At 41.3% G+C, this 24944-nt stretch overlaps 1 protein-coding gene and 1 non-coding gene across 2 annotated transcripts in view; both read left to right on the plus strand.

The window, feature by feature from the left end:
- Positions 1 to 1041: 1041 nt before the first annotated feature.
- The window catches only part of ADAMTS12 (ADAM metallopeptidase with thrombospondin type 1 motif 12), a 372068-nt gene continuing 348165 nt past the window's right edge, over positions 1042 to 24944 (plus strand). The window contains exons 1-2 of the mRNA XM_007961310.3: positions 1042 to 1478; positions 12627 to 12988. Of these exons, the coding sequence (XP_007959501.3) occupies positions 1352 to 1478; positions 12627 to 12988 (489 nt within the window). The 5' untranslated portion in view covers positions 1042 to 1351. The remainder of the gene's footprint in view (positions 1479 to 12626; positions 12989 to 24944) is intronic.
- LOC119621532 (U6 spliceosomal RNA) lies at positions 5926 to 6029 on the plus strand. The gene has a single exon (XR_005238085.1). It is a non-coding gene; the product is annotated as a U6 spliceosomal RNA (small nuclear RNA).

Consider the following 24944-nt stretch of genomic DNA (forward strand, 5'->3'; position numbering starts at 1 on the left):
CTTGTAACAGCATTAATAGGAAACTAGCATATACCTCTAAAAGTCTTGGTGCCCATGTGTTCCAGATCTGAGAGGACCACTTTCCTTTCGGGCCACTGAGTTTGCTTTGGCGGCTCTGTCCCTGTGTAAGGTTGAGTAGGTTGGTATCCCAGACCTCTTCATTAACACATGTGGTTGGCTGGCAGTCAGGGAAAACTCAATATTGGGGCCGAATTCTTCCTGAATGGAGTAAGGAGGGCTGTTTCAGCTCAGAGGTGAAAAATCTTGGCTGGATTAGCCCAGCAAATTCTCAAGATGCCTGGCAAGCATCCTGGATTGTGGCATTCTCTCACCGATGTAAAAGCTTGAGCCTCTGAATGAATGGACGCCCCCTCCAGGGTAGCCAGTTCAGGGAAACTGGGGAGATACCTTAACACCTTCCTGGGCTGACTTACTTCCTCCACTCTCCTGGTTTCATTTTGGTGAATGGAGGTGGGCTAGAAAAGATGGGATTCTGAAAGCCGAAAAGCCACATAGAGACCGGCAGACTCAGAGGGGCCCACAGGCATTTGCTGCAGTAACCTCATCGAACAGATGAGGGTCTTGCCTGAGGTCACATTAGCAGATTAGCGCAGCCCATTTCCCTTTGTGTGACTTGGCAAAGAGAAAAATCGCCTATTGGTTTTCCAGTGGAAGAGAATCCCAGAGCAGTCCGAGTGGGTGAGGAGTCTTGATAGAAAGATGTTGGGAAAAGTTCAGGAACTTGGAGGAGAACAGTATGGGAGGGGGCAGCGCTGAGCGCGGAAGGATGGGGGGAGTGGGGCCCCGCTCTGCCCCAACTCTGTTCTCATCATTTTGAGCGTATATTTAAGCACGCTGGTGGGGGTGGCCTGGGGGCCTCTCGCTGGCAGCTTCCTAGACTGCCGCCCAGGGCGGCTCTCCCGGGTCTCCCCTATTTGGCCGGCTCAGCCAGCTGGGCCCGGCGCTCGGGGCGGGGCCGGAGGAGCGCGGGGGTGGGAGTCCCGGAGGAAGATGCACCAAGCGGGTTGCGAGGCCGAGGGGCATGCAGGAGGCGGAGGGGTGGGGACCCGGGTGGACTGCGCCCTCCCGCTCCGGACCATTCCACACTCCACCGAAAGCGGACACTGTCAGCTGAATCACTCCCCTTTCAGGAGGAGGGAGGGGAAAAAGGTGTCTAGCCCCTTTCTGCTTAAAAAAGCACAGGGAGATCGCGGGCAGCTTTGCAGTCGCTGCCTTCTCGCGCCTGGACCATGCACCCCTGCATCTTCCTGCTGGGCCACAGGCGAGCACTTGATTTCTGGAGCTGAGGGCTAAAACTTTTCTGACTTTTCTTCTCCCCAACAACTGAATCATGCCATGTGCCCAGAGGAGCTGGCTTGCAAACCTTTCCGTGGTGGCCCAGCTCCTTAACTTTGGGGCGCTTTGCTATGGGAGACAGCCTCAGCCAGGCCCGGTTCGCTTCCCGGACAGGAGGCAAGGTTAGTGACTCTTCTTTATTTCTTTTTAAAACAGTGGTGGTAAGATATACAGGAACTTTGTTGCTCCTTTTTCCCTTCCCCCACCCGGCAGAACTGAACTCTGCGAAGCCATTTGGCTGCGTTGTAAGGAAACCTGGGCTGGGAGCTCAGGAACCTAGGCTTTCTCAGAATTCAGTGCTTAAGGTGATGAGTCGTTCATTCTTACAGAAAGGTGAGTACCTTGCTCTCTCTTTTACAGGGATGACACTGCGGTCTTTGAAAGACCAAAGAGGAAGCTGGTAACTTTTTCTCTTTTGTCTCCTCTTTAAATGCTGTACTGTTTCGATCCCCTATTTTTCAGACTCTAAACATGGAAAATTATCATTTTTTTTAAGTGCCAACTGGCTACTGGCAGTCATTGCAGTGTTTCTAGTTAGTTTTAAACTTCTGGTCAGGAAAGGGGAAATGTGATTCTTCCCCCCTACTGAGCAGGCTTGGCTGTGTTTTGGTTTCCTGGAAAGATTTAGGGTTGTGTTTTTAAAAGAATAGTCCTTTTGGGGGAACTATACCTCCGTAAGGGCTCACTTTTTCCTGTCCTGTCTCACTGACCACAGCTGGCAGCTTCTCTTTCTGAATTTCTGAACTCATGTTATTGTAGAAAGCACTGGAAGCGTTCTGATGGACAATTTGTTGTTGTTTTTAGTCTTTTAAGCCTAACACTCAGCAGTTTATTGGACTTGGAAAGGTCAGAGGCACCTTCATGTTTGGTGGGGGGTTCATTGTACCTCTGGGGGTAGACAGTCCTACCAGCAGCAATGGCCCACGTGGCACTGTGTGTCAGCCCATCCCACCACTGGCAATAGCCTTCCAGGGTGCAGGTACCAGTGTTGCTGTCCCTGCTGTACAGATGAGGATGCTGCAGCTTGGAGAGCTTATGAGGCCAGCTAATGTTTTGAGCAGGGTTTTGAGCCCAGGTAGTCTGACTCTTAGAATCATGCAACACTGTCCTGTAGCAATCATAGGGATACACACGCACACACACACACGCATATGCACACACATGCATGCACATGCACACAGAGCACTGGGTTAGCATGCACTAAGTCCTGTGTTTGCTGACTGTGCTGAAGCTTCGGGAAGTGTCCTGCATAGTTTTCTGACATCCCTTTAATTCCTAAGGTCACTTGGTTGATAAACATCACCAGCCTGTCCTTGTTTAGGATTTCTAAGCAGGGTTTTCTGCCCATGTGGTAAAATTCAAATATTGCTGGACAACTCATCTGCTGTGGCTTCAAGACGTATGAGAAGCAAGTCCCTCTCTTTGCTTTACTTGGAAAGCTGGAGCCAGCAAACACTGGGGTTAGATGTCAGTCAGCCAGCACTCACTTGTGTAAACGGTCCAGATACAATCTCCCACCCCCAAGTTTAAAATAGCAGGCCTTGTTGTTCTTTGAAAAACAGTTCCTTTGTGAAAGGTCTCCCTTCTGGGGCAGCACAAACAAAGCTTGCAAGCACTTCCCAGGGCATTTGGAGATGATTTCGTTCAAAGACACACATTCTCCTGGGTTGGTTTTCAGCTCTGCTTGCTCCACATGTTCATTGTAAGGGAATTCAGCTTGGTGTGAAGCAGACACCACTGGGCCATGGGCCATGGTTTTTCCTCTCTGAAAAGTGAGATATGATTATTTTCCCTAGTCACCTCTACCTAGAGCTATGTGCTGAGAGTATCCACTGTTCAAAAAAACCTATAACATGCTCCAAGCTTATTGGTGATATATGTTTATTTAGGTTTAAAAATAATTTCAGTTTTTTTTTTTTTTTTTTTTTTTTTGAGACCGAGTCTTGCTTTGTCTTTCGGCTGGAGTGTGGTAGTGTGATCTCAGCTCACTGCAGCCTCTGCCTCCCGGGTTCAAGTGATTCTTCTGTCTCAGCCTCCTGAGTAGCTGGGATTACGGATGTGTGTCACCATGCCCGGCTAATTTTTGTATTTTTAGTACAGACAAGATTTCACCATATTGGCCAGGCTGTCTCCAACTCCTGACCTCAGGTGATCTGCCCACCTTGGCCGCTTAAAGTGCTGGGGTTACAGGTGTGAGCTACTGCACCCAGCCAATAATTTCAGTTTTTAAAAGCATTTCACCAACCACTATCAATTCCCTAGCGGATTTACAAATAATCCATATTTAGTGCAAAGGAGAAATTTCTTTTTTCTTTTTCTTTTTTATTATACTTTAAGTTCTAGGGTACATGTGCACAACGTGCAGGTTTGTTACATATGTATACTTGTGCCATGTTGGTGTCCTGCAGCCATTAACTTGTCATTTACATTAGATATATCTCCTAATGCTATCCCTCTCCCCTCCCCCTACACCACGACAGGCCCTGGTGTGTGATGTTCCCCTTCCTGTGTCCAAGTGTTCTCATTGTTCAATTCCCACCTATGAGTGAGAACATGTGGTGTTTGGTTTTCTGTTCTTGCGATAGTTTGCTGAGAATGGTGGTTTCCAGCTGCATCCATATCCCTACAAAGGACATGAACTCATCCTTTTTATGGCTGCATAGTATTCCATGGTGTATATGTGCCACATTTTCTTAATCCAGTGTGTCATTGATGGACATTTGGGTTGGTTCCAAGTCTTTGCTATTGTGAATAGTGCCGCAGTAAACATATGTGTGCATGTGTCTTTATAGCAGCATGATTTATAATCCTTTGGGTATATACCCAGTAATGGGATGGCTGGGTCAAATGGTATGTCTAGTTCTAGATCCTTGAGGAATTGCCATACTTTCTTCCACAATGGTTGAACTAGTTTACAGTCCCACCAACAGTGTAAAAGTGTTCCTATTTCTCCACATCCTCTCCAGCACCTGTTGTTTCCTGATTTTTAATGATCACCCTTCTAACTGATGTGAGATGGTATCTCATTGTGGTTTTGATTTGCATTTCTCTGATGGCTAGTGATGATGAGCATTTTTTCATGTGTCTGTTGGCTGCATAAATGTCTTCTTTTGAGAAGTTTCTGTTCATATCTCAGAGGAGAAATTTCCAAGCAGACTTATACTTACAATTAAGAAGGAGAGTCAGAAAGAGGGAGGAAGGGATGGATGAGGGCGAAACAGTAGAGAATGAAATTCTAAGGCTATCTGGGATTAGGATGGCGTGGGCTTTCCCTCCAAACGACCTACCTACAGCCTCACAAATAACCAATTTCCTTAGACTTCCATTTCCACTTTGATAGCATTTTTGAATGCACTCAAATCCTGAACGTTTAAACTTACAAATTACTTCAGAGATCATCTCACACATTCTTATTTTTGAAATATTTAATTTATTTTGTTATGGACATGAGGTCTAGCTATGTTGTCCAGACTGATCTTGAACTCCTGGCCTTAAGCAATCCTCCCACTTTAGCCTCCCCAAATGCTGCAATTACAGGAATGAGCCACCATGCCTGGCCCCCTTTTTACTTCTACGGATAAGGAATGGGAGGTCTAGGGCATCAGTTAGTCAGCATATATGATTAAGCACCGAATAAATGCCCCTTCATGAGGAGGGTAAAGGGAATTGCACAGGGTTCCATGGTTGGAGACTGAGTCTCCAGATTCAGACACTACATAACCTTTTAGGTTCCTTCTAGTTCTCAGAGTTGGGCTAAATCAATATTTTAGTCGTTGGAAGGAGTATGGAGGTAAATCCAGTCCTTTCTGGGACTAGAAACATAGAAACAGGCTATTTGACTAACTGCCCAGTATTCTTTCCACATTGCTCAGTTATGATATAGGAATGTGCTGTGACTTACACAGGATTTCTTGGTTCACAACCAAGTATCAGAACAACAGGAAATATTAATCTCGCAGACAACATACTGCCTCTCTTCTACAGCCAATCATATCCCCTTTGGGTTGTTTATCCCTATGCTGTTTACAAAGTGCCAGTCTGTTCCATGACCTCTTTTGCTCCTGACATCTCTGTGAAATCAACAGGACAGGCACTTTATTCCATATTAGAGATGAGCTTTAGGCTTGTGCAAGAAACAGAGGGAATGTTGCGGTGTTTTCAGATAAGAGTTTTAATTATTTATGTATTCTATTTTTAAAAAATTCTGCAAGGAGGAAAGGATTTCAGCTGTTTTCTTAATGTAAGAAGAGAGTTCACAGATTTGATATATTGTGTTGATTATAATAATCTATATAGTTAGCACATTAGTTATCATAGAGTTGATGAGCAAATCCAATCTTCTGTGGCATACTTTACAATTTTGAGGAGACCAACACAGTTCTTCACAACATTCCAACGTGTAAATTTCTATAATAAAAATCGCGTTGCAAGGTTACAGTTATCTTACATGGAAGATAATTATGAAAAAAAACCTCTACTATAGGAATTTCATAATCTTTTTTTAGAAAGCGATCTTAGATATTCAATTCTTTCTAAGATAGAAATACATATAAAGAATAAGTACAGATAATGCTCGCTTTGGAAGCACATATACTAACATTGGACCGATACAGAGATTAGTGTGGCCGCTGCTTAAGGATGACATGCAAATCTGTGAAGCGTTCCATTAAAAAGAAAAAAGAATAGGTCGGACACGGTGGCTCATGCCTGTAATCCCAGCACTTTGGGAGGCCAAGGCGGGTGCATCACCTGAGGTCGGAAGTTCGAGACCAGCCTGGTCAACACAGCGAAACCCTGTCTCTACTAAAAATACAAAAATCAGCCAGGTGTGGCGGTGTACGCCTGTAGTCCCAACTACTTGGGAGGCTGAGGCAGGAAAATCTCTTTAACCCTGGAGGCAGAGGATATAGTGGGCTGCCGAGATCATGCCAGCCTGGGCAACAGAGCAGGACTCTGTCTGGAAAAAAAAAAAAAAAAAAAAAAAAAAACTATAGATTTAGCCTAAACTGTACAAAGCTAGTAAATACTCTTACCTCTGTCCTTTCTAAGCTGAGGGTAAAAGATGCCTTGTTTTGTATTTTAAAAAGCGCTTGTGCCAACAGCCTTTACTCAAGAGCTTCTCATGAAGTACCATTGAAACTTGTGGACTGAGGCTTCCAATATAATTTTAAACAAGGCAAATCAAAGTATTAGGAGCTTATAATGTATTTCTACACACCCTTGAATAGATTGTGATTTAATTTTCGTGTATCTCAGCCTCTGGCCCTCCCAACCCCACACCTTATTGATAACCCGCCTTGACATCTGTGCTGGGTAACAGACCCTGGTGATGCACGCAGTAAGGGCAGAGCTTAGGAGTGTGTGCTCTGGGATCAGATTGCCCAGGAACAAATCCTCATCCCTCATTGTTGTCACTTTACAGAGATGGAAGTAGAGCCCCAGATGAGGGATACAGTTAATAATGCTTACCCACAGAATTGTGACGATTAGATAAGACCAAGCTGGCATACTCTTAATGTAGTACTTGACCATAGAAATGATAAAAATTAGGAGCTATTCTTATTTCTTGACACCTATTTCTCCATCGCTATCATATCTCCTCTGAGTTCTGCTTTCGTTGGCCAAGATTATAGCTAACAAATCTGCAAAACTAATCTTAGCCTATGGAGAGGAGGCTAAGGTGAGTGTGGGCTTCTCTCCTATCTCTGCTTGGAGGTTACACATGTCTATGTCCACAGTGATCCCTGGTAGCCAAGTTTCTACCTTTAAAACCAACAGTGCTAGTGTCTAATGAATGTTATTTGTCAAGCACAATATTAAATGTTTTAAATATATTAATGCATTGGAGCCTCACTCCCAGCCTAGGAGGTAGATGCTATTATTATTATGCCCATTGTATAGTTGAGGTAGCTGAGCTTGGGTCACCAACACAAACCACACTTTGTAAGTGACCCCCGATTTCCATCCACACCTATGGGCTGCCATGGTTTAGCTGCCTCCTATGCAATCAGATCAGGAGGGAAAACCGATGTTATCCCCCATCGCTTTGCCCGACAAAGAGGCAATTACTATGTCCATTGATTGCTAAGAAAATTGAGGCGTAAAGAAGTGAAGCGCTTCTTGTCTGGTCAGATCACCGTCCCTAGGAGCAGTGTTATTACCTCTAACCCTGCTACGCTCTCTGCCAAGAGCAGCTGCTTTTCTTTACTTACTAATGAAGTGTGGTGGCTACAGCATGGTTTTGAAATAGAAGGCACAGCGTTTCAATCCAAGGAATGTTATATAATGTGGCACAGTGACTTCCTACACTCAGTTTCCTTATTTATAAAATGGGGATAACAACTGAATCTCTATCACAGGGTTGTTGTGAGTATTGAATGAGGAAAGACTTATGGTACCTGGCTCACAGCAAGCGCTTATGAAACACTGCAATTATTATCATATTATTCTATAGCCAGCTTAGATTGGCTCTCTTAAAAACTTGTTCGATCAAAAGCAACTGGGTCAAAATTTATAAATGTGTTTGCTCTTTTATTTATTGGGCAATAGGTGCTAGGGCATAGGCAAACTTTCGTCTTTCATTTTATACTTTCAAAAATCATATTTAAATCTGTGAGATGTATCTTCAGAGGCAGTTTCTATAATGAATATTTTAAGTCAGAAAATTTATGAGAAAAAATGTTGTTTTCTGGATAAATTGAGATAACTCCTAGATTAAGTTTGCTTCCTCCACACTCTTCCCATTGCAGTTCTTCTAAGTCAGATCTGGGATTATTGCTTCTCTCTGCTGGATGGCCTTGATGGCAGAATACCAAGCCTGCCATTTAAGCCTGCCTCTACCCTGGCCTGCTTTTTCTCACACCCTTGTCTCCTGCTAACACTCCTGTGGATCTGTCGCTCCAAACTCATTTTGCTTTCCTATTGCCTGAGAAGACCTCGAGCTCTACTCTAGCTGCCCCGTCCCCATCTCCAGCAGTCTCGGTCAAGGGATGCCTCTTCCAAGGTGAATTCTTCCTTCAGGATGTGGCCAGCTGTAATGGGTACCATCAGCAAGGCATCGGGAGTGACCAGTGTCAGACAGCCTTGTGTCATGGGGCACAGGCATGCCTCACTTATCTTGTCTACTGGATATTCTATATGGTTCTCTCATAAGCCAGCATAGCACTCCCCCATTCAATCCTTCTCACCTGTTTATTTTTAGCTGGGAAAAGCAACACAGGAACTACAAATTTTAAAAGGAAAAACCACACCCCAAATCTCATCATCATAAAAATGTTCACTCTTTCCCATTATTTCAAACGCTTTATTCATATGCATATATATTAATATGTCTCACAGTTGCAGTTACAGTAGAGATGCAATTATACATTTATTGCCCCTTTATTATATCCTATTGTTTCCATATTTCTGTAAAATTGCTACAATTATTTTGATATATCAACTTACATAAAAATTTAGAGTAATTTTTAATAATGTAAGATCGATTTAGAATCACACTTGTTGGTTTGTTTCATGACAACCTAAATTTTATTATAGTTGTTTTCTAAGTATAGCAAATAAGATATTTTCAATTCTTTTCAGAGTTTTTCAATAGGTAACAGCTCGTTTGACTTGGAAGAGTATAACATTTTATTCAGAATTCATTTTTTAAAATGTGGTAGCTTTTCGTTCGTGCTCCCCTTAAATCAGTCAGTCTGGCTTTTTGAAAAAATAATCTGCTAGAAAAGATGCTTATTTTCTGTTTTGATAGAGATGCAGAGACTTGCATGTGTAACAGGGTGTTCAAATGGGACTCGTTCTTTTGTCTCAGTTTCTGCCAAGACTTTAAGTCTGAGAAGAAAAAAAATGATTAATTTTCTACACACACTTAAAGAGAAATTTCAGACCATGTGTGTGGGCCTTGCAGGGGGATGGTGTGATTCTAATTCCTTCACTCTCCTAGTATGAGCGTGAGGAGAGGCTTAAAGGCCAGTGGAGAGATTTCAGAGAGACAATTGCTTCAGGAGAGATGAGAATGCTAGGGCATTCATTCCCCCTACTGTGCCCCAACTCAAGGCAAGGGAAGGGACAGCTAGAGATCTTGAGGGTTTGCTATGGGCTTGGGGAGCATGGCCACTAGCATTTTAGCCTTAAAATATGGATAGGCAAAAGACTGCCTGGAATGACATTTGGTGACAGAGCTGACCAAGAGCACGGCCAGGAGTGGCCTGATTTTCATGACGTGGGATGGGGGTGAAGGGGATGTCAGGGATCATGGTTGCTTCTTGTGAGCCAGATTTGGACCTCATGAAAGGCAACAAGATGTGGATCATCTTGAAAAGATGCCAAAGAGGATGCCCTGTAGGGGTGATGTGGTTTCAGTAAAGGGGTAGAAGATAGGGAGGCAGTGGGTGGCCAGTTGGAGGAGGAATTATCCACACTGAGGGACCTGAAGGGAGCAGAGGTTTCCCAGTGGCCACAGAGCTTCTCTTAATAGAAGGCGCCAGTCAGCATGTGGACACTGGCTACATACAGGGCACCATTGCTAGATGGTACCATTGCTATATACCCAACTGAATAAGATAGTTTCTGCCCCTAACTCCCTTCCCTGTTCGAGCCCTGGAGGAGCCAGAAGCATCACTGTGAGTAGCAGAGGAGAAGAGCAGCCAGAGGGAAATACTACAGGAGCTGACTGCATCCGCCTCACCCACCCACAGTTTCTCTTTGGAAGGTCCTCCAATACTAGATTGGAGCAGACGTTTCTTAGGGAGTGAATGGGCAGGAGAGAGGACTGAGTCAGTTATACACTTCAGTTCATGGCACACTAGTATCATGAATTTTGCGAAAAAGCTTTTTTTGTTATGTGTATTTATGCATTTCTGTTCCCACTCCCTACTCCAATTCTTCCCCATGGAAAACCATTTTAATGGGTTCCATATGTATTTCTTGTTCCAGTGTGTTCTGGAAAACTTTGTATTATTGTTTTCGTGTGTGTGTATTTTCCATGAATGTAAATAGCTCTGCATTAGCTTGTTTTATTTCTTGTTTTTCATGGAGCATTGCTGTGAAGATTTGCCCATGTTGCCGTGTGGTCTGTTGTGCCTAGCTGCTGCAGTCGGAAATAATGGGTCCGGGCTTTTTATGCCTAAAAATGGAGACCATTCGTTAGTGCCTGAGAGTGAAAACTCTGTGTTCTGCCCCATGTTTAATCCAAGGCAGAGAAGAATGATTCCACAAAGGGTTTGGAGGTAGTTGCCTGGAAGGAAAAAAAAGCTTTTTTATAATTGTAGCCCATCAAGTCCAGTTATTTTAATTAACCAGCTATGATAGTGTTTACTGATACATCAACACATAAGAACTGAGCACCTGTGACGTGTAAGAATCTGGCAGATTTGGGGATAAATTGTATAATAAAAGGCAATATAAAATAAAGTCATTCTGGGAGGTACAGAGAGTAAGGGCATGAGGGTTCAGGGAAAGGCGAGAGAAGTTTAGCCAGGGACACTAGGACAAAAAAGAGGAAGGATTTAAGTTGAGACTTGAATGCTTAAACAGGATTTTGATAGAATGCAAAAGACATTCTAGTTGGAGAAGTTACATGAGCAAAGTAAAGCAAGTTACGAAGTGCAAAACTACAACTGAGAAGTGACAAGTAGAAGTTTTTTGTTTTTTGTTTTTTTAAGCAACATATTAGTTTATCTTACTAAATGGTTAATGGTTTTGGGAGGCTGAGGTGGGTAGATGACCTGAGGTCAGGAGTTCAAGACCAGCCTGGTCAACATGGCCCCGTCTCTACGAAAAAAACAAAATTAGCCAGGTGTAGTGGCGCATGCCTGTAATCCCAGCTACTTAGGAGGCTGAGGTAGGAGAATAGTCTGAACCTGGGAGGCGGAGGTTGTGGTGAGCCGAGATCATGCCGTTGCACTCCAGCCTGGGCAACAAGTGCAAAACTCCATCTCAAAAAACAATACAAAGCAGGCCGGGCGCGGTGGCTCAAGCCTGTAATCCCAGCACTTTGGGAGGCCGAGACGGGCGGATCACGAGGTCAGGAGATCGAGACCATCCTGGCTAACACAGTGAAACCCCGTCTCTACTAAAAAATACAAAAAACTAGCCGGGCGAGGTGGCGGCGCCTGTAGTCCCAGCTACTCGGGAGGCTGAGGCGGGAGAATGGTGCAAACCCGGGAGGCGGAGCTTGCAGTGAGCTGAGATCCGGCCACTGCACTCCAGTCTGGGCGACAGCGTGACACTCCCTCTCAAAAAAAAAAAAAAAAAAAAAAAATACAAAGCAAAACAAAACCAAACAAAAGAAAGAAGTCTATAATCCAGAGTGATGATAAATTCTCTGCTAGGTAGATCCTTTGTTATTCTCAAACATCAAAATAAGGAGGTAGTGGTAGGGAGGCAAATTTGAGTAGGTCAAAATGTGTATGTGTTCTCGTGTGGGGAAGGATCAAGTGTTCCAGTCTTGCATTTTTAAAGTGGCAGTTTTTATGTTTTGAGCCAATGCCTCGGATCCTGATATATACCCTTATCATATGCATTTGGTAAACATTTTTTTAAAACCCAGCTTCTTTTATGCACTCTTTGCCACATTATGGAACACTCTTATGCTGTAATTGGTGTGAGGTTGATCAGCATGCATATGATGAGTTTGCCATGATTTTGTTTTTTTCCCTCTCCTCATGCAGACCTTGCCCCTTTTCTAACAGTGCCCATCACGGATTAATTCCCATCTTAATTTGTCTCTGGTAAAACACCTGATATCATGTCACTGAGGAGGAGGCACCAGCTAAATTTAAGTTGTTCTGGGAATTTAATGTTAACAGTATTTGTATGATGGAAAGGATCTCTAAACTTCAATTCAACAGTGGGATTGTATAATTAAAAAGCTAGCGGCCGGGCATGGTGGCTCACACTTGTAATCCCAGCACTTTGGAAGGGCAAGGCAGGTGGATCACCTGAGGTCAGGAGTTCGAGACCAGCCTGACCAACATGGAGAAACCCCATCTCTACTAAAAAAGATACAAAATTAGCCAGGCATTGGGGCACATGCCTGTAATCCCAGCTCCTTGGGAGGCTGAGGCAGGAGAATCGCTTGAACCCATGAGGAGGAGGTTGCAGTGAGCCCAGATCGTGCCATTGCACTCCAGCCTAGGCAACAAGAGTGAAACTTCATTTCAAAAAAAAAAAGAAAAAAGAAGAAAGCTAGCATCCAAGTTCCAAACAAAAGTGGCTTTGCCTTCCTACCAGTCTCTCTCACTGTTCTTCCATTTCTCTTTTTCTTTCAGAGCATTTTATCAAGGGTCTGCCAGAATACCACATGGTGAGTCCAGTCCGAGTAGACGCCAGTGGGCATTTTTTGTCGTATGGCTTGCACTATCCCATCACGAGCAGCAGGAGGAGGAGAGATTTGGATGGCTCAGAGGACTGGGTGTACTACAGAATTTCTCACGAGGAGAAGGACCTGTTTTTTAACTTGACGGTCAATCGTGGATTTCTTTCCAATAGCTACATCATGGAGAAGAGATATGGGAACCTCTCCCGAGTTAAGATGATGGCTTCCTCTGCCCCGCTCTGCCATCTCAGTGGCACGGTTCTGCAGCAGGGCACCAGAGTTGGGACGGCAGCCCTCAGTGCCTGCCACGGACTGGTGAGTGCGAGCTCTGGCATCTCCTTCCTCTGCTCTGGACCCTAGAGTCTCAACCAGTAGACCTACTACCAACAGGTTCACAGATGCACTGACATATGGGAGTTGAGGTCAGGTGATGATCCTGGCCTCCAAAGGGGTTGGCGAGAAAGTGTTTAATAAATAAAAGAGATTGAATTGAGAGGTACAAAGAGTAAGGGCAGGGCACTGAGGGTTCAGAGAAGGCAGACAGAACTCCAACCAGGAACATCAGGGCGGGGTTGGAGGGGGAAGAAGAGGGAGGATTTGAGTTTGGTCTTCAGCCTCTGAGGCAGCTCTGAAGGTATTGTTGACTGACTGGCTGGACAGCATGTTTTGAACGAACAGAACTTAAATTTGGACTGAGTGAGAATGTTATAAATAATGATGGTGATAGCAGCTGCTGTGATGTAGTAGTTGACTCTGTGTGCTTCGTAATCAGACTTCATGAGGGAACCTCAGGCAGTCAATTGATCCCTTTGTGGCTCTGTTTTCTCATCTGTAAAATGGAGATAATAGTAGTATCTGCATCATGGAGCAAGGTTTGGCAAGCTATGAACCATAGGCCAAATCTGGCCTGCCTCTTGTTTTTATAAATAAAGTTTTATTGAAAGGCAGATATGCTGTGTGTTTACAGATTGTCTATGGCTGTTTTTGAACTGCAACAACAGAGCTGAGTAGTTGGGGTAGTTACTGTATGGCTGAGGAACTGCACAATATTTGCTGTCTGGTCTTTCAGAAAAAGTTTGCCGACACTTTTAATAGAGTATTGTGGAGTGTTTAATAAATAATAAACACTCAATGAATATTGGCTGCTGCTGTTATATTATTTGAATATGCCAAGCACTGGAGTGTGTGGTTTACTATGTGATTTATGTTCATTGTCCTCTTTGCCTCGTTTTAGCAGATGAGGCAGCTTGGAGATATTGAATAAATTCACTGTGCGAGTTACCTTGGGTTCAGTCTTTCTACCGTTACACGCTGTATCTCAAAATGCAACCAATAGTGACAGCCCCACCAGCAACTGCAGGGCAAACAATGCTCAGGAATTCTGTTGAGATTTTTTGAGGTATGTGTTTAGGGAGTGAGCGATTGCAGGGGAAGGAATCCCAGAGTCCTGAAGGTGGTTTTGGAGGAGTCCATGTTTTCGGCCTTGGCCCCTATGCCAGGGTTGGTTTGCTAAGCAAAACTTCTAGTGGCATTGGCATTCCTGCAAAAGGCACTTGTTCAAAATCCTCCCATTGTTACTACCATTTTGCTAAGAATTTCTGTGCTTTGTAATTTAGGGCTGCATTTATCTTGTGTTTCTAGAGTTTGACTTTGCCAGAATACTGTGAGAAAATTCAGTAAAACATTATCCAGTGGTTTAAGTTTTCCAGAGGACCTCTGGGGATGAATTGCTTTGTACAATAAATGGAAAGTCTTGCTTTGCCTCTTTCTGTAAATTTGGATTTTCGTATTAGGTATTTATCATTTCCCCCTAATTAGATCATAGCACAAAATCAAGAATGGTTAGTGGTTTTCTATTTTTCTTTTCCTCTTCTCTCTGGGCCTCATCAGGGGCTTCGTTGAGCTGCAGAACATTTCCCGGTTCCCTGGCTGTCATCCTCTAGGCTTGCTCTGAACTCCCATCACATCTCCCTTTTGCAATCCTGGCTCTCATTCCTGTAAGACAACCCCAGAAGCATCATGGCACTTGATCCTCTATGGCCAGAACTGAAGAAAGAGCCCCTGGTGATGAAACATTATCATGCTCCTTAAACATGAGCATGTTTCCGTGGGATGGAGCAGTATGGTCTGTGGACCTGCAGAATCAACATCACATTGAATGGGAGCTCATTACAAAGACGAACCCATGGGCTTCACTTCAGACCTAGTGTGTTAGAATCACTGGGGAATGGACAAAAATCTCTCTGTGTGTGTTTAGCTGCTTGACTGAGATATAATTCACATACATACAGTTAACCCACTTAAAGTTTACAGCTCAGTGGCTTTAAATGTATTCAGAGTTGTGCAACCATCACCATAAATTTTAGCATATTTTTGTTAGCCCACAAAGAAACCTATATCCCTCAGCAGTCACTTCCCCATTCCCACATTCCTCCAGTCCTAGGGAACCGCTAATCTTTGTTTGGTCTCTATAGATTTGCCTGTCTGAAACCTTTGTTTTAATTAGCTCTCCAGGAGATTCTGATGCCCACTGAAGTTTGAGAAGCCCTGGTCTAGAGTAGTCATTCTTAACCCTGGCTCAACATTAAGACTAGCTGTCTAGCTTTAAAAATGGACCCATGCCCCAACCCCACAGCCTAGATGTTTTGATTTAATTGGTCTGAGGGAAGAGTCCAGGCATCAGCATTTTTTAAAGCTCCTCAGAAGATTCTAAAGTGCAGTCAGTGTTGCCAACCACTGGATTAGCATAAGTGGGTGTTAATGGGTGGTATTGGCCAATATTACTCTGAAGTACCAGATCTCCCCAGGTGATTCTAATGAGCAGCCAGGGATGAAACCACTGCTGTAAATTGCTCCCCACTTTCATCTTGTGCTTTCTAAAGGAAATTGCATATTGTTTAGCATTATCCCAGACTTGGGAATGGAATACTAGGACCCTTTCAATTTCACATGTCCCCAAGGAGCAGGAGTACTACCATGTAGGCATTTTCAGATTCAGATTTCAGAGTCATATGAAGTTCAGAAGCACAAAGTGTTAGTTAAGATGATGGGAAACTTTCACATCCAGATCAGTGAATGATTTTCCCGGAAGAAACATTCTACTCGGAGGATTATTTTGGAACGTTTTACACATAATTGGATGTTTAATGGATGGTTAAAAAAAAAAAAAAAAAAAAAATGGATGGTTACAAAACCCAAAGCCAAATGAGTTTCTTTCCTTTCTGTGTGTGCACTACTTGACTGGATTCAAGTTCATTTGCTTGTGTGCCAAATTTACCAGTATCCACCTAGAGTGGTCCTAGTCTAAAGAATAGTGGTTGGACTTGTGTCTGACTTCTGATCATGTGTCTAGGGTGTGATATCCAGTGTAGTTGTTCTCTCACCCAAGCATGGCCCTACATTCAAATTCATAGGATGGCAGGCCTAGGATCTGCTGGCTGTAAGCCCTTCTCCACTGCTAGGGGCAGAAGCAGCATTTGGGAAGTCCTTCTTAGGAAGGAAACACTTTCATGTGGACCAGGGCATCTGCTTGTCATTCCTGAGGTGCAGACCTGGCTTTCTTTGTTTCAGATGTGGTCATCTGAATGAGATATTGGAGGCTGTGTTCTCTTGGAGTTGTCTACGATTTGAGGCTCATTTAGTCTCCTCTGGAGCAGGCTCAAGATGATTTCATACTGAGGACCCTAGAAAAGCTACCTATGGGAAGTTGTGGGACAACTTCCTTCCTCCATTTAATGTACTCTAGCATGTCTCCAGCCCTTGTCCTCTTTGAGGCTGCTCCCAGACTGAGTCAGCCCATGTCTCAGCTCAGCAGCTCTCCTCTGTCATCTCCACCATTTTCACTACCCTTCCCCTGTCAACACTTTCACAACGTTGGCATTGTGGAATTTGTTTGTTTTGACAGTTTAGTTGATTTGTTCCATTCTCAGCTTTTTGATGGAGGAACTGTGTTCTTTAATCAGCTAGACTCTGAATTTATCCTCAGGAGTGAGTATCACAGTGGGGGTCATTTTGGTTTTGCTGTTGCCAGGGGCGCTACAGGATTGGTTCCAAGTGAATTTGTTGTTAGTATTTCAGTTTAGATGTCTGCACTGGAAGGATAGTGCAAAATATCTACCCTTGTGCATAAGGCAGGATTGGGGTTCTGATTTTTCATGGGGCATTCTAATTCTGCCAAGCACTTACCCTCTGGACTATGTACCTGGATCGTTAAACTATAATTTTAATTTCTGTTTACAGCACGTTATTTAATTCCTGTTCATAACATTTCTTAGCTCAGGCTTTATTAAAGCGAATACAGTTCTTGGCTCTATCAAAAACTCTCATTCCAGCCCCTGCTGGTAAATTAAATTCTAATTCTTAATCTGAATAGCTGGTCATGGATCTCTCAAGGGCCATCCAGCTTTAACTTCCATGTACTCTCTGTCCTTAAGTTTGCCTTTCTCTTTGGGTGCATTGAGATTTCCTTTCTTGTTTTAAACTCATATATGGGTTAAACTTTTGAGAGGTATTTCTTAGTATTTTTATGCTAAACTTTTTGTTTTGAAATAGTTGTAGATTCATAACAGTTGTAAGAACTAATTCAAAGAGGTATTGGTATATATCCTCTACCCAGTTTCCTCTGATGGCAACATCTTGCAACATTACTGTACAGTATCACAGCCAGGATTTTAGCATTGATGTCAAGATGACACACTTTTCCATCACAGGAATCCCTCATGTTATCATTTCATAGCTATACCCATTTCTCTCCTGCTGCCATCACCTCATATTTATATTTTACATTTAAGTCTGTAATCTATTTTGAGTTAATTTTTATATGAGGTGTGAGACTTAGAGGTTCTCCTCCCTCCCCTCCTCCCTTCTTTTCTCTCTTCCTTCCTTTCTTGCTTTGTTGTTTGCCTATGGATGTCTGATTGTTCCAGCACCATTTGTTGAAAGTCTGTTTTTCTTTCATTAAGTTGCTTTTGCACTTTTGTAAAAAAATTAGCTGGATGTATTTTTGTGAGTCTATTTCTGAGTTTTAGGTTCTGTTCCATCAATAGCACACAGTCTTCATAACTGTAGCTATATAATTAGTCTTGAAATCAGGTAGACTGATTCCTCCCATTTTAGTCCACTTTTTCAAAATTATTTTAGTAATTCTAGTTTCTCTTTCCTTCCATATAAATTTTGTAATAATCTTGTCTACAAAATCTTGCTAGGATTTTAATAGGAACTGTATTAAATCTATATATTAGGTTGGGAAGAATCAACGTCTTTGCTATGTCAAGTCTTGCGATCCATGAACATGGTATGTGTCTTGATTTATTTAGATCTTCTTTGATTTTTTCCCATCAGTGTTGTGTAGCTTTCAATATCCTAGCTCTGTATGTGTTTTGTTAGATTTACACCTAAATGTCTCATTTTCTAAGTCCTTATATTTTTAATTTTAGTATTCATGTGCTTATTGCTAGTATGTAAACACATAATTAATTTTTGTATGTTTACTTTGTACACTGTGAATTTGTTAAACTCTCTTATTAGCTCTAAGATGGTTTTTTTTTTAGAAGATTCTTTGGGATTTTCTATGTATGCAGTAATGTCATTTGCCAATGGGGCAATTTTATTTCTTCTTTTTTTTTCATATCGCTTTCAATTTTCTTTTCTTGCTTTATTACATTGGCTAGAATTTTGAGCACTATATTGAATAAGAATGGGGAGAGCAACATCTCTTGCCTTTTCTCCAGTCTTAGGGAGAAGGCATTCAGACTTTTGTTAAGTATTTTGTTTATGTTAAGTATCTGTTTTGTTTTGTCTTTATAGATGCTTTCTATTAAGTCAAGGAAGTTTTCTGAGACCCTTTTTTGTCAAATGCTTTTTCTGCATTGGTTGATATGCTCATGTGACTTTTCTTCTTTAGCCTATTAATATGATGGACTGCATTGATTCATTTTTTTTAAAGTCTTTATTTTTTAATAGCAGTATTAGGTTTATACCAAAATTGAGAGGAAGGTAAAGAGATATCTCATAATCTCCCTGCTCCCACATATACATAGCTTTCTCCCATTATCAGCATCCCCCACCAGAGTAGTACATTTGTTACAATTGATGAATATATGTCGACACATCATTATCACCTAAACTTTATTGTTTACATTAGAGTTCACTCTTGGTGTTGTACATTCTATAGGTTTGGACCAATTTAAAATGACATATATCCACCATTATATTCTCATATAGAATATTTTCACTGCCCTGAAAATTTTCTGTGCTCCACCTGTTCATTTCTCCACTCTCCTACCCCTGGAAACCACTGATCTTTTTATTTTTGCATTTTCTAGAATGTCATATAGTTGTAAGCATACAGTATGTAGCCTTTTGGGATTGGCCTTTTTCACTTAGTAATATATCTTGCTCTGTCACTAGACTGGAGTGCAGTGGTGTGATCTCGGCTCACTGCAACCTCCGACTCCCTGGTTCAAGCAATTCTCCTGCCTCAGCCTCCCGAGTAGCCAGGATTACAGGCATGCGCCAGAACGCCCAGCTAATTTTTGTATTTTTAGTAGAGACAAGGTTTCACCATGTTTGCCAGGATGGTCTCAATCTCCTGACCGCATGATTCGCCCACTTTGGCCTCCCAAAGTGCTGGGATTACAGGCGTGAGCCACCACGCCCGGCTTCCTCATGTTTTTTTATGGCTGGAAAGCTCATTTCTTTTTAGTGCTGAATAATATTTTATTATCTGGATGTACAGTTTATGTATTCATTCACCTACTGAAAGACATCTTCATTGCTTTTAAGTTTTGGCAGTTAATGATAATGCTGCTATTAACATCCTTGTGCAGATTTCTGTGTGGACAAGAGTTTTCAACTCATTTAGGTAAATACCAAGAAGTGTTACTGCTGGATTGTGTGGTAAGAGTATGTTTAGTCATGTGAGAAGCAGCCAAATTGTCTTCCAAAGTGGCTGAACTATTCTGCATTCTCACCAGCAACGAAGGAGAGTTCCTATTGCGCCGTATCTTTGCTAGAATTTGATATTGTCAGTGTTCTGGATTTTGACCATTCCAATAGATGTGGTATCTCATTTTTAATTTGCATTTTCTTCACCATGGAAATGTATATGATGTGGAATATCATTTTATATGCCTGTCATCTGCATATCTTCTTCAGTGAGGTTCCTGTTAAGGTCTTTGTTCTAGTTTTTAATCAGTTTGTTAATTTCCTTATTGTTGAGTATTAAGAGTTCTTTATATATTTTGACAGCAGTTGATTTATCAGATGTATTTTGCAAATATTTTCTCCCAGTATATGACTTGTCTTTTCATTCCCTAGATAGTGTGTTTCGCAGAGCAGACATTTTCAAATTTAATAAAGTTCAGCTTATCAATTATTTCTTTTATGGGAAATTCCTTTGATGTTGTATCTAAAGAGTCATTGATGGAAACAAGGTTATCTAGATTTTTCTCCTGTATTATCGCTAAGAGTTTTATAGTTTTGTGTTCTACATTTAACTCTGTCATCCATTTTGCATTAATTTTCTTGAAGAATATAAGATTTATTGAGTTAGTTTTCCCAAAGGGTGTCTAGATTATTTTTGCATGTGAATGTTCATTTGTTCAGCACCGTTTGTTGAAAAGCCTGTCTTTTCTTCATTACATTGCCTTTGCCCCTTTGTCAAAGATAAGTTGATTATATTTATGTTGGTCTATTTATGGGCTCTTTATTCTGTTTCATTATCTATTTGTCTATTCTTTCACTAATACCATGTGGTCTTGATTATTATACCTTTAATGCCAATCTTGAAGTCTGATAGTAGTTCTCCACTTCTCCTTCCATATTGTATTGGCTATTCTGTGTGTTTTGCCTCTCCATATAAATTTTAGAATCATTTTGTGAATATCCGCAAAGTAAATTGCTGAGATTTTGGTTGGGATTGCATTGAGTCTATAGATTAAGGTGGAAAGAACTAACATGTTGATAATATTGAGTCTTCCTATTCATGAGTATGGAATATCTCTTCATTTAGTTATTTCTTCTTTTATTTCCTTCATCAGAATTTTGTATTTTCCCTCATATAGACCTTGTACATATTTTGTTAGATGTATACCTAAGTATTTAATTTTTGGAGAATGGTAATGTAAATGGTATTATGTTTTTAATTTTAAATACTTCTTGTTCATTGCTGGTATATAGTAAAACAACTCACTTTATCAATCTTGTGTCCTTGAAGGCTGGATACAATCATGTGCTATAATGGCCTGTTAGTTTCGGGAGTTTTTTTTTTTTTTTTTTTTTTTTAATCTACACAGCATTCATGTCATCTGTGAACAAAGTATTATTTACTCCTTTGCAATTAGTGTATCTCATATTTCCTTTTCTTGCTTTATTGTATTACCTAGGACTTTCAATATGATATAAAAAAGGAGTGGTGAGAGAGGATATCGTTGCCTTACTCTTGATCTTAGTGGGAAAGCTTCTAGTTTCTCATAAGTGTGAAGAGATATTCTTTTTTAAATTGAAGAAGTTTGTCTCTTTTCCTATTTTACTGAGATATTTTATCATAAATGGGTGTTGGATTTTGTTAACTATTTTTTCTCCATCTATTGGTATGATCATGTAATTTTTTTTCTTTAGCCTGTCAGTGTCATGGATTACATTAATCAATTTTTGAATGTTGGACTAGCCTTGAATACCTGGGATAAATCCTGCTTGATTGTGTTGTATGGTGTGTTCTGCCTGAAATATGTCTGGGTCCCTTTTAGCCATGGCCGGAGCTGGAGTGGTGGGGACACAGGGAGCAGAACAAATGTCTTCTTATACATTGTTGCATTCAATTTGCTTGAGGGGTTTTGCATCTATGTTTATCAGAGAAATTGGTCTGTAGTTTTCTTTTCTTGTAATAACTTTGGTTTTGGTGTTGATGGCCTCATGGAATAAGTTAGGAAGAATTCGCTCTGCTTCTGTCTTCTGAGAGATATTTCAGAAAATTGACATAATTTCTTCTTTAAATGTTTGGTAGAGTTCACCAGTGAACCTATCTGGGCCTGATGATTTTACTTTTGGAGGATTGTTAATTATTGATTCAATTTTTAAAATAGATACAGACCTATTTACATTGCCTATTTTTTCTTGTCTGTGTTTTGAAAGATTGTGTCATTCAAGGAATTGTTTCATTTCATCTAGATTACCAAATATTGGGGCATATAGTTGTTCATAATATTCCTTTATTTATTCTATAATATAATATAATATTCTATAATATTTCTCACATAATGAACATATGAGAAATGTTCGTTCTCACATTACTATAGAGAACTACCTGAGAGTGGGCAATATTTAATGTCCATGGAATCTGTAGTGATACCCCATCTTTCATTTCTGATGTTGGTAATTTGTTTTCTTTCTCTTTTTTTCTTAGCCTAACTCACGGCTTACTTATTTTATTGATCTTTTAAGGTAATTAGCTTTTGGTGTTATTGTTTTTTCTACCTTTAATTTCATTGATTTCTGCTCTAATTTTTACTATTTATTTTTTTCTCATTGAATCTAATTTGCTCTTTTTTTTCTCTAGTTACCTAAGGTCACATTGGCTCATTTTTCAAATACCGAAATAGCCTTGCATCTTTGGAAATAATCCAACTTGGAAGTGATGTACAATTCTTTTTGTATATCACTAAATTCTATTTGCTAATATTTTTAAAAGGATTTTTGCATCTGTGTTTATGAAGGATATTCTTTTGTAGTTTTCCTTTCTTTTCAGTATTATTTGTATCTGATTTTAGTATCAGGGTAATATTAGCTTTATAAAATGATTTGGGTAGTGTTTGCTTATCTTTGGTTTTCTGGAAGAGATTGCCTAGAATTTATGTTAGTTATCTTTAAATGTTTGGTAGAATTTGTATTGAAACTATCTGGGCCGAGAGATTTCCTTTTTGGGAGTTTTTAAAAGTTATGAATTTTATATTCTTAATATAATTCTTAATAGGGCTATTCAAATTTTCTATTTCATTTTGGGTGAGTTATGGTAGATTGTGTTTACTGAGGAATTAGTTTACTTTAAGTTGTTAAATTTATGTATTGATTTCTTCATTGTTCTCATATCCTTTGTGGGGGATAAATTTTACTTTAACCTTCTTGTTAGTTCATTGTCACATGGCTTTAAAGTACTACCTCAGACTGGGTGATTTATAAAGAAAATAGATTTAACTGGCTTATAGTTCCATAGGCTGTACAAGAAACATGACTTGGAGACCTCAGAAAACTTACAGTCATGGAAGAAGGCAAAGGGGAAGGAGGCACATCTTACATAGCTAGAGAAGGAGGAAGAGAGAATGAAGGGGTAGGCACTACACACTTTTAAACAATCAGATGTCATGAGAACTCACTCACTATCACAAGAACAGCAAGGGGGAAATCTGTCCCCATGAGCCAATCACCTCCCATCAGTCTCCTCCACCAAAACTGGGGATTACAATTTGCCATGGGATTTGGACAGGGACACAAATCCAAACCATATAATTTCACCCTGGCCTCTCCTGAATATCACATTATTCCCACATTGCAAAATACTGTCACCCTTTCTCAACAATTTTGTAAGTCTTAACTCATTTCAGCATTAACTCAAAGTCCACAGTCCAAAGTCTCATCTGAGACAAAGCATGTCCCTTCTGCCTATGAGCCTGTTAAATCAAAAACAAGTCAGTTACTTCCAAGATACAGAGGTACAGAAATTGGGTAAATACATATGTTCCAGAAGTACGAAATCAGCCAGAACAAATGGGCTATAGGCCCCATGCAAGTTCAAAATCCATTAGGGTAGTCATTAAATCTTAAAGCTCTGAAATAATCTTCTTTGACTTTATGTCTTACATCCAGGCCACACTGATGCAAGGGGTGGGCTCCCAAGGCCTTGGGAATCTCTGCCTTTGTGGCACTGCAGGGTACAGCCCCCTAGGGCACTTTCACAAGCTCAGTTGAGTGCCCATAGCTTTTTTGATGCATGATTCAAGCTGGCAGTGGCTCTACAATTCTGGGATTTGGAAGATGGTATTCCTTTTCTCAGAGCTCCTCTAGTCAGTGCCCTGGTGGGGACCCTGTGTAGGAATTCCAACCACACATTTCTCCTCTGCAGTGCCCTAGGAGAGGGTCTCCATGAGGGCTCCACCCTGGCAGCAGACTTCTTCCTGGACATCTAGGCGTTTTCATACATCCTCTGAAGTCTAGGTGGAGGACCCAGTCCTCAACTCTTGACCTGTGTGCACCTGCAGGCATAACACTATGTGGAATCCACCGAGGCTTACAGCTTGCACCCTCTGGAGCAGTGGCCTGATATATGTCTGGGACCCTTTTAGCCATGGCTGGAGCTGGAGTGGCTAGAACACAGGGAGCAGTGTCCCAAGGTTGCACACGGCAGTAGAGCCCTGGGCCTGGCCCATTATTTTCTCCTAGACCTCTGGGTCTGTGATGGGAGCACCTGCTGCAAAGGTCTCTAGAATGCTTTTGAGGCATTTTCCTCATTGTCTTGACTATTAACATTCAGCTCCTCTTTGCTTATACAAATTTCTACAGCTAGCTTGAATTCCTCCTCAGAAAGTGGGTTTTTATTTTCTGCCACATGGCCAGGTTGCAAATTTTCCAAACTTTTACAGTCTGCTTTCCTTTTAGAAAGGGGTGTCCTATATTTTGGCTTCTCTGGGCCACATTGGAAGAAGAATAATTGTCTTGGGCTACACATAAAATACACTGACACTAATAATAGCTGATGAGCTAAAAAAATTTGCAAACAAATGTCAACATGTTTAAGAAAGTTTACAAATTTGTGTTGGGCCACATTCATAACCATCCTGGGCTGCATGTGGCCAATGGGTTGGACAAGCTTGCTTTTAAATGTAAGTTCCAGTTCCAGGTCATTTCTTTGCTCACAAATATAAGCATAGGTTTCTAGAAGCAACCAGGCCACATCTTAAACATTTTTCTCCTCAGAAATTTCTTCCACCAGATACTGTAAATCATTACTCTCAAGTTCAAAGTCCCACAGATCTCTAGGGCAGGAGCACAATGCCTCCATCCTGTTTGCTAACATATAACAAAAATGACCTTTGCTCCAGTTCCCAACAAGTTCCTCGTCTCCATCTGCAACCACCTCAGCCTGGACTTCCATATCACTATCAGCCTAGACTGTCCATATCACTATCAGCATTTTGGTCACAGCAATTTAACAAGTCTCCTGGAAGTTCTAAACTTTTCCTCATCTTCCTGTCTTCTTTGGAGCCCTCCAAACTATTCC

This window comes from Chlorocebus sabaeus, chromosome 4, assembly GCF_047675955.1.
Source record: "Chlorocebus sabaeus isolate Y175 chromosome 4, mChlSab1.0.hap1, whole genome shotgun sequence".
NCBI classification, from domain to species: Eukaryota; Metazoa; Chordata; class Mammalia; order Primates; family Cercopithecidae; genus Chlorocebus; species Chlorocebus sabaeus.